The 10,498-nt window shown below is 38.4% G+C and overlaps 1 protein-coding gene across 8 annotated transcripts in view; it reads left to right on the forward strand.

Moving 5' to 3' along the window:
- B3galt1 (beta-1,3-galactosyltransferase 1) overlaps nt 1–9,953 on the forward strand; it is a 524,949-nt gene extending 514,996 nt beyond the window's left edge. For all 8 annotated transcript variants that reach the window (XM_026778237.1, XM_026778226.1, XM_026778230.1 and 5 more), the window contains one exon: nt 5,069–9,953. In XM_026778237.1, coding sequence (XP_026634038.1) covers nt 5,298–6,278 — 981 coding nt within the window. In that variant the 5' untranslated portion in view covers nt 5,069–5,297 and the 3' untranslated portion in view covers nt 6,279–9,953. The remainder of the gene's footprint in view (nt 1–5,068) is intronic.
- The last annotated feature ends 545 nt before the right edge of the window (nt 9,954–10,498 follow it).

Genomic DNA, 10,498 nt, shown 5'->3' on the forward strand with positions numbered 1-10,498 from the left:
GTGTGTGTGTGTGTGTGTGTGTGTGTGTGTGTAATAATATTTTTTCTATCATAGGTCTCTGACATATCCAGCCTCTGGTTCCTGGTCATCCAAACAGTGTCAGGAATGCATTCCCTCTCATGGTGCGGGCCTCATTTGGTCAGCCCCTCCCATGAGCTCTGAGCTTACATTGCCCCACCATGTCTTGCAGGTGGGATAGATTGTAGGTCACAGGTTATGTCGCTAAGTTGGTGGTCCCAGTCCCACCACAGGTTACAAAGGATGGCTGGCTCAGGCTCTGAACCCTCCATTCCTAGGAGTCCTTGTTAGGGTCACCCTGATAGAATGCTGGGATTTTTCTACTGCGCGAGGTTCTCACATGGACCGCTCATTGTCCTTCAGTCTCATTGTCTTTCACGTACTCTCTCCATCCATCCTTCACACACACCCGATCCCTCCTGTTCTCATTTCCGCCACCACCAGTCCTCTGGGAAAATCTGTTCTCACTCCTGTTCCCAAGGGAGAGCCATGTATCTCCCCTAACGCCCTCCTTGTTGACTCAGCCTTCCTGGGCCTGTGGATTGTAGCATGATTATCATTTACTTAACAACTAATATCCACTTAGAAAGGAGTGGATACCGTGTTTGGCTTTCCGGGTCTAGGTTACCTCATTCAGAATGATTTTTTTTCTAGTCCCATCCATTTGCCTGCAAATTTTATGATATCATTTTTTTTAACTCAGTAATACTCCATTGGTTAAATGTACCATGTCTTCTTTATTTATTCTTCTGTTGAGGGGCATCTAGGTTGTTTCCAGTTTCTGTCTATTATAAATAAAGCTTCCATGAACATAGTTGAACAAGTGTCTTCATGATAAGATGGAGCATCCTTTGGGTATGTGCTCAAGAGTATAGCTGGATCTTGAAGTAGATAAATTCCCAGTTTTCTGAGGAATCCCCATATTGATTTCCATAGTGATTGGGTAAGTTTGCACTCTCACCAGTAATAGAGGAGTGTTCCATTGCTCTGCATCCTAACCACCATGAACTGCCATTTTGTTTTTGATTTTAGCTATTCGAACAGATGTAAGATGGAATCTCAAAGTCATTTTGATTTGCATTTCCCTCATGGCTAAAGATGTTGAACATTTCATTAAATGTTTCTCAGCCATTTTAGATTCTTCTGTTGAGAATTCTGTTTAGATCTGTACCTCATTTTTAATTGGATTGTTAGTTTTCTTCATAGCTATTTTCTTATATTCTTTTTTTAATTTGGGATATTAGCCCTTCATCTTTTTGTGGAGTTGTTAAAAAAAAAGTTTCAAATCCAAGGACTTTGTAGGTAGTTGCAGACAGCAATCTTGAATTTGAAGCCAGCCTGGTCTATGAAGCAAGTTCCAGGACAGTCAGAGCTGTAATATAGAGAAACCTTTTCATGAAAACAAAAACAAAACAACCAACAAAACAAAAATCTTTTCCCATTCTGTAGGCTGCCACTTTGTCCGATTGACATTGACCTTTACCTTACAAAAGCTTTTCAGCTTCATGAGATCCCATACATTAGCTGTTGATTTAGTGCCTTTGTTATCCGTGTTCTGATTAGTAAGTTTTCTCCTGTGCCAATGCATTCAAGCTATTTTTCCTCTTTCTCTTCTCTCAAGTTCAGTGTATTTGGTTTTCTGTTGAGGTCTTTGATTCCCTTGTACTGAGTTTTGTGCAGGGTGATAGATATAAATCTACTTGCATTTTTTCTGTGTGGACACATTCAATTAGACCAGGAACATTTTTGATGATGCTTTGTTTTTCCATTTGTATTTTTGCCTTCTTATCAAAATTCAGATGTCTGTAGGTGTGTGGAGTTATGTGTAGGTCTTCAATTTGATTCCATTGATCCACGTGTCTGTTTTTATGCCAATACCATGCAGTTTTTGTTATTTTAACTCTGTGGTACAGCTTAAAATCAGGGATAGTGATACCTCTGGCAGATCTTTTATTGTTCAGTATTGTTTTAGCTCTCTTGGACTTTTTGTTTTTCCATATGAAATTGAGTATTTTCCTTTCAAGGTCAGTAGAGACTTGTGATGGAATTTTGATGGAGACTGTGTTGAATTTGGAGATTGCTGTTGGTAGGATGTCTGCTTTACTATGTTGATCCTACCAAACCATAAGCATGGGTGATCTTTCTTCTTCTGATATCTTTTTAATTTTTTTTCTTTAACAACTTAAAGTTATTATCACGCAAGTCTTTTCTTTGCTTGGTTAGATTTACCCCCAAGAAATTTTGTATTATTTGTGGCTACTATGAACAATGTTGTTCCAATTATTACTTTCTCAGTCTATTTGTCATTTGCCTATAAGAGGCTACTATTTTTTTTTAAGTTAATCTTGCATCCAGCTACTTCCCTGAAGTTGTGTATCAGCTATAGATGTGCCCTGGTAGAAATTTTGAGTTTGTTTATGTATCCTATCATATCACCTGGGAATGGCAATGATTTGATTCCTTCCTTTCCAGTTTGTATCCCTTTATTCACTTAGTTGTCTAATTGCTCTAGCTAGAACTTCAAGTACTATACTATATAGATATGGAGAGAGTGGGCATTCTTGTCTTGTCCCTGATTTTAGTGGGATTGTTTGGGTTTCTCTCCATTTAATTTGATGTTGGCTATAATAAATAGACTTGATGAAAATTACCTTTATCATGTTGAGGTATGTTTCTTGTATCCATACTTTCTTCAAGACTTCTCTAATGCATTAGAATTATATTTTATTACAGGCTTTTTTTTTCTGGTATCTAATGAGATGACCAAACAGTTTCAGCACAGAATTCTGCAACATTCTCCAAGAAAAACTAATGCAAATACTCCTCAAATTATTCCACAAAATAGAAAAAGAAGAAATATAGCTCAATTTATTTTGGAAGGCCACAATCATCCTGATACCAAAACCACACAAAGATACAACAAAGAAAGAGAATTACAGACAAATTTCCTTTTGAACATAGATGCAAAAATGCTCAATAAAATACTTGCAAACAGAATCCAAAAATGCATCAAAAAGATCATCCACATGACCAAGTAGGCTTCATCCCAGAGAAGTAGGGATTGGTCAATATATGGAAATCAGTTCAAGTAATCCACCATATAAATAAACTGAAAAAAATAGAAATATTTTTATGAATGTACTTTGTATTCTGACACATATTTTTGACTGGGATAATATTTATAAAATAAGCTCTAGAAAACCATAACAAATTTAGAAATGATTAGTGTTTTAAAGAACAACTTTATTTGAACACTTTAAAACTTTTTGAAATATTTAAAACTTCAATTTGTCTTCGTTTAGAATATTGGCTACAATTTGTTAAGGATAATGATCAGGGAAAAAGCTAAACAAAGGAGATTACATTCAGAGTTCTTGTTTTGAAAAGAAAAAAATAGGAAGTGTTACAGGATACTACTCTTGTACATTGTAAAATATGTCACTTATATTGGCTTAATAAGATGCTGTTTGGCCAGTAGCAAATCAGGAAATACAGGTGGGGTGACCAGAATAGGAGAATTCTGGTAAGAGGAAAGGCAGAGACACAGTCACAAGCCAGATACAGAGGAAGCAAGATGAGAATGCCTTACTGAGAAAAGGCACCAAGTCACATGGCTAAACATAGATAAGAATTATGGGTTAATTTAAGTTGTAAGAGCTAATCAATAATAAGCCTGAGCAATAGGCCAACCAGTTTATAATTAATACAAACCAATGTGTGTTTATTTGGGACTGAATGACTATGGGACCAGGTGGGACAGAAACTTCCATCTATAGTCTTCTGTCACATAGCCATTGAATTTTTGGACTTTAAACTCAATTGTCCTTCACATTATCCTCATCCAATGTGTATAACCACATATCAGTTTTTTTTTTTTTAAAAAAAGGAATGAATAGAAAAGTCCAGTGTGTAATTTTCTTAAGGAAATATATAGGGACATTGAAAGCTGAAAATCCTGTACTGCTAGAACAACTCTGAAATCAGCATAACCAGTATGCTGAATTGGTACTTTCCATGTACTGGCTATTTTCATGTAACCATAACTAAAGTACTTCCGAGAAAACATACAAAGAAGAAAGATTTACTTTACCTTATGGTTTCTGAAGTTTGGCTTTATGTTCCTTGGGTTTTTGCTCCTTTTAGACAATGACACCACAGTTGAAAGTATTCAGTCAAGACACATGGAGCACAGTATCGAGGAGACTCCAGACTCCATTTAAATTCATCCATGGCCAGAGTCCCAGGCGATAATGGTTGGCAGTAAAAAACTTCCTTTGGGTGACCTGCCCAGACTTAGCTTATCATGGCTGGCCCTCACATACACAATATTTAAGATTTAAATCGTAGTCCACTAATGATATCCCAGGCAGTTTAGCAAGGCATATCTCTTCCCATAGTGATATATAAGACTAAGGTACCATTCTTCTGATCAGTCGTTGCCGTTATGAAATTCCAGTCTTTTTTTTCTCTTGGCTGTTCGTTATGAGGGAGGGTAAGAGCTGTGCCTGTGCCACATCAGGACCAGGCAGTAGTTCTTTCTGTCTAAGCTAAGAAAGCAGAGTACTAGCAAAGGTTTGCAGGCAGGGATCAAGACACTTCCAAATGCACAATGGGAGAAAGCAAAGCAATGTTAAGAGTTGATTTCTTTATCAAAATCAAGCAATTAGAAGCTCAAAGTTTGGCAAGTAGAAGGGATATGAATGGCGTGTGAGCTTTTCAGAAAGTTTTGAGAGCCCAACAGTGTCTAAGTGCAATGATAGCCTCTTCTAAATAAGGAGATTCCTTCCAGGAAGCTACTGATATTAGGTCTACTCCCTAGCCACCTCGTGCTCATGGTCAGTGTATTCATGTATTAAGTATAAATATGCATAAGCAATTTCTGTTCATGCCGCAGGAGAAGCTAGGAGGTTATGTCAGGGTTTTTTTAAGGCTTATGGAAATGAATGATTTTTGTCATCACTGATAATTCTTACGCCTTTATTGTATTTATTCAAGAATATGAACCTGGCTAAGTAAACCTGAACACAACTGTGCTTTATTGATTTTGCAGAGTTCCAAGGACGATTTCTGAGGCATGGAGCATCCATTAGGGTGGGAGGAGACAGAAGTGAGTGCTACGAAGCCAGAGCATAGCTAAGGCTCAGGGACACCTAGCAACCGACTCCTCTCCTGCAGAATTCATTGCTTGCTGAATAATATGCTGCCTTTGCAAAAGGACGCAAAACTCGTGCCCGAAAGACGTGTTCTTCAGCCTTTGCACTAGACCTGTTCTCAAGACCATGGCTTCCAAGGTCTCCTGCCTCTATGTTTTGACCGTTGTGTGCTGGGCCAGCGCTCTCTGGTACTTGAGCATCACGCGACCTACTTCTTCCTACACTGGCTCAAAGCCATTTAGTCATCTAACAGTTGCCAGGAAAAACTTCACCTTTGGCAACATAAGAACTCGACCTATAAACCCACACTCTTTTGAGTTTCTGATAAATGAGCCCAACAAATGTGAGAAAAACATTCCTTTCCTTGTGATCCTCATTAGCACCACACACAAGGAATTTGATGCGCGCCAGGCCATCCGGGAGACATGGGGGGATGAGAACAACTTCAAAGGGATCAAGATAGCCACTCTCTTCCTCCTGGGCAAAAATGCTGATCCTGTTCTGAACCAGATGGTGGAGCAAGAGAGTCAGATCTTCCATGACATCATCGTGGAGGACTTCATTGACTCTTATCACAACCTCACCCTCAAAACCTTAATGGGGATGAGATGGGTCGCCACTTTCTGTTCCAAGGCCAAGTATGTCATGAAGACAGACAGTGACATTTTTGTGAACATGGACAACCTTATTTATAAACTCCTGAAACCCTCCACCAAGCCGAGAAGAAGGTATTTTACTGGTTACGTCATCAATGGTGGGCCCATCCGGGATGTCCGCAGTAAGTGGTATATGCCTCGGGATTTGTACCCTGACAGCAACTACCCGCCATTCTGTTCAGGAACTGGCTATATTTTTTCCGCTGATGTGGCTGAACTCATTTACAAAACCTCCCTCCATACCAGGCTGCTTCACCTTGAAGATGTGTACGTGGGACTGTGTCTTCGAAAGCTAGGCATACACCCTTTCCAGAATAGCGGCTTCAACCACTGGAAAATGGCCTACAGTTTGTGTAGGTACCGCCGCGTCATCACGGTCCACCAGATCTCCCCGGAAGAAATGCACAGGATCTGGAACGACATGTCAAGCAAGAAGCATCTCAGATGCTAAGGTTTTTATTGATGTACATACGTTTCTTTTCTAAGAAATGGAGACTAAGGTGTTGGCATTTTGCGGGTGTCACCAAGGGAAAATGAACTGGTAAGGGGTTTTGTAAAGTCTTTGATTCCTGTTCCTGGTTCCTTTCTTGGATCACTAATTTACAAGTATTGGGCTCAGTCATGGAAACAGTAAGTGCGTTAGGAGGGCCAGATTTCATTCTTGGGTCCTAAGACATTGTCATTTGTTTCCAAAAGTGACTCTACATGACTGCTAGGATTTGTGTGCTGCGCATCTGAGATCAAAATCTGGGTCAGGAAATGGAAATTCACGCCAAGGTCTTCATATCATTGCTGCAAAAATAAATAGTAACTCTTTAGAGGGGAAAAAAAATAAGCCAGAAAAGATACATAGTCAGGAAGGCACACTGGATGTGATTTTGGATTTTTGCATATATTGCCAAGGAATGTGTACAGAATTCACGATTCAACCAATAATTGATTTTATCTTATCCCTGGTAGGGAGACTGTGGTGAGATAGATGGGAATTGAAACTTGAGAATCAATTATTCTGTATGAATAGAAAACATGTAGGCTTATACTTTCAAGGATTAAATCTGGCCAGCAGGTGGGATGTACATAAAATGCTACTCCAAGTAAGCAAATAAACAAATTTTTTTTCAGAACAGATATTACATGGTGCCACCAAGGGGACTGCCAAAAGTAGTACTGTCACCTGCTTCCTTCCATATAATGTCTTTAAGTGCATTTTATAGTTCTTTGATCAGGCAGGTGTATGTCTCCATGTGTAGAAAATAAGTTAGTAGGAGGGCCAGAAACAGCACATAGCAGTTGATAAAATGCAAATTTAGGCATCCATTCTAACTAGCATAAGCTTAGCAATAGTGTACAATGCCCCTCTCACATGTGTGCAAAATGTGAGAAAAAATTTTTAACAGGTACCAGTGTTATTGAAAGATGTGGCCCTGCTACCAAAAAAAACCTGTGATATGCTCATGACATCTAAAGCATTTAAGTACTTTTAGCAGTAGAACTGTTCTGAGATGTTCTGGAGGTTCTGTGGCTGAGATCCAAGGGAAGGAAGAACAGGGAAGCCTGAGTTCAGATCCCACTGATGCCACAAATTTACATGGACCCTATGAACAGGCATCTCGTTTTTTTGATGTACTTCTGTATGCTCACTTGCAAAATGGCTAAACAGAAAATCTACCTCACAGGTACTGTGAGAGCAAATCATGTTTGCTAATAAGTATTTTGAAATCTTTAGTTTAAAAGGTGCTACGTAATGCCATGTATCATGCATTATGCTAAATGCTAAAATGATTACAGTCATTATAAAGATGGTCATCAGTTGTGGAACGTCATCTTAATATAACAATTTACCCAAATAAAGATTGACTGTGAACTCTCAGTGTACCTAATTCTTCCAAGACTTGATATTTCCTTGGCTATAAGTTAGCTGATTGTGGAAGCTTCAATTTATCTGCCATTTTTCTGGTTTGGGTGACAAATTTGTCACTCTGGTGTGTTGCCTTGGTATCCCAGAATGTTGAAAAGCATTTGCTTTGCTTTGGGAGGAGTTTTACATTTGGTTTGCATAAATCATAGGAATCATTTGCCATGAATTCTTAAATTTTTGGGGGGTGAGTAGAGCTAATCCTTAGATGAGGATTAAGCACTCAGCACATCTTCCATTCATTAGGGAACTCATCTTTGTCATGCAAAAAAAGACCCGCAGCTGAAAGTGTTCCTTTTATCTATTTTATTTGCACCTTGACGTCTGGAATACCCACATAGAAGCTGATGGTGGTAGTGATAGGGAGACAAAAGGAAGAAATGGAGCCCCTATAATCTCATCAACCCTTGCTAGGAAACACCGGATCTATCATTATTCCCAAAGTACTAAATGACACAGGTCCTCCCACCCTTTCATTGGATTTGATCCCTGAGCAGTGTCAAGGGTTCAGAGAAGAGGTGAAGCAGGGTAAGTTGAGCCACCCTCTCATTACCCAGCCTCAACCATTGTGAGCTCCAATCACTGGGAAAGCCTCATAGCCTCCCAGCTGCACAGCTGAATGCAGTCTCTGTCTCCTACTATGGCCTTGCATCTACCATGCTCAGCCAAGTCACTTTTCATGTTAAAGAATCTCACATTATAATAACCATGTGTGTCCACCTATGAATTGTTTTATACCTATGTGTGGAATATGCATAGAGCCCTGGTCTTGAAAAGGAGCAAACATCAGAAAACCATGTCTTAAAGAACTATTTCTTATCTTTTTTTATGCTTCATAGTGCCCGTATGACAAACATGTAAATAGACATCAGCGATTACATGTACATATTTTAAAAGAGGTTTTTTCTTCACTTCAAGTGTAAGTACAGCTAGAATCTGCTTGATGTGCAACATTTTCCTCTGCATGGAAGTCGATGAGGCAAGGCCATTTGTCCAGGATTTCAATAGCCTTAAGCATGTTTGCTCTTCTTTGTTTTTTGGATGTTCAAAAAAAAAATGTTTAACTTATCAAGGAAAAGCTCTAATTTTCTACTTTTGTTAGTTCTATGACAAGAAACTGGTCAAATTACTGTCAAGGTTATTTATTAAGCCATTCTTACCATTTATTTAAGAAAAAAATCATAATAATGACAGTATTCTGGGGCTGGGGGTGTAACTCAGCGGTAAAGCACTTGCCTAGCATACAAAGGGCTCTGGGTTCAGTCCTCAGCACTGCAATAATATAGTGAAAATAATGATGGCACTATTGAGCCAGAAGTCACTCAAAGAATTTTGTAAACACTGTCTAACTCCCCGTTATTTCTTCATTATGTACTAGATGACATCAGCATCTATAATCTTGAAGTTTCTTCATTTATTTCTTAGAGGGAAAAAATGCTTTCTCTTTGGTGCCTCGTTTATGTGGCTTTGTGTCTTCTTGGAACAGTTTCACTATATGACAATGTAACAATGTACTTTTAAATAACCAGGTTCAAAACATGAAGATCATTTTTGATTTGAATATTGATTAAATACGGGAGAACAAAACCCCTTATGTGATGAGAAACGGAGGGGAAACGAACTCTTTACAGAGAAGCCAAGGAAGGAGTTTTTCAATCAAATTTCTTCTAACAAAAGACAATGGGATATTTATGTACAGCATCTGGAAATCATTTTCTACCTTTCCTAATATGTGGGTCCAGTGCGGGAATTGATTGTATCATTTCTGTAAAGGTGAAGATACTTTTTTATAAGCAACAGGTAACTTGTGAATGGAAGAAATAATTTACTAGACGCGCTTGATGATAATTGACCTTTAGGTATATTGTTATATATGAATGATTGTATTTATGTATTTATTTGTTCAAAATTGTATATATGGTTTTGCCAAAAGTAACTGTGTGTTAAAGTGCACTCTCTGGGTTTGTAGTACTATTTAGGGTTACATGGGTTGCCAATCAAGCTGCTAATCAGAATACTATTTTTTGTATCAGTGTTACAACGTGTGACAAATAGCACTGTCTTCTCATCACTTTCTTTAACTTCCTCTTGAAATGTAAACTGTTGGTTGAAAGCACGATGCTAATGTACAGATCCATCTGTCAAGGGGAAGATCATGGTTTCATAAAGCTGATTTTTTTTTTAATTCCTGGGACAAATAAACAAAAGAAGAACTCATCCCATTTTCTTCTGCTTCTTTTGCATGGCTCTCTTTGGGGAGATGTGATTGTTGAGACTAGTTTGTTTGCATACAAAAGAGTTCCAAAATAGGCCAGAATGGAGTATAACAAAGGTGTATTTATTAGGGGATAAACTCACAGAAATAGTAGCCAACCACTATCCTCTGTATGCACTGAGAACTGAAACCAAATCCAGCAGCCAAGAGGCCTGCCCATGCTTTTCATCTGTATTTATAGTACATGAGAACACACCCAAAGTAGGCTGGTATCCTAAAGGCTATTGGCTGAAGGAGTTCCCTCAGCACCTCCCTCTTTGTCTATATAAGAGAGTTCTAAGCATAATACAAAACTATATACAATAAGAACAAATATCAAGTATTGCCCAGGGAAAAGAAGAGGCAAAAACATACATAAAAATTATAATTACAACCAGCATCAACAACATCAAACAAGAAACATATGCTAAAGGTTTCAATAGTTATCCTAGCCTAAGGAGTCTAAGTCTTATAATAAAAATGGCTTGGTTAAGACATGAGA

Source organism: Microtus ochrogaster, chromosome 4, assembly GCF_000317375.1.
Source record: "Microtus ochrogaster isolate Prairie Vole_2 chromosome 4, MicOch1.0, whole genome shotgun sequence".
NCBI classification, from domain to species: Eukaryota; Metazoa; Chordata; class Mammalia; order Rodentia; family Cricetidae; genus Microtus; species Microtus ochrogaster.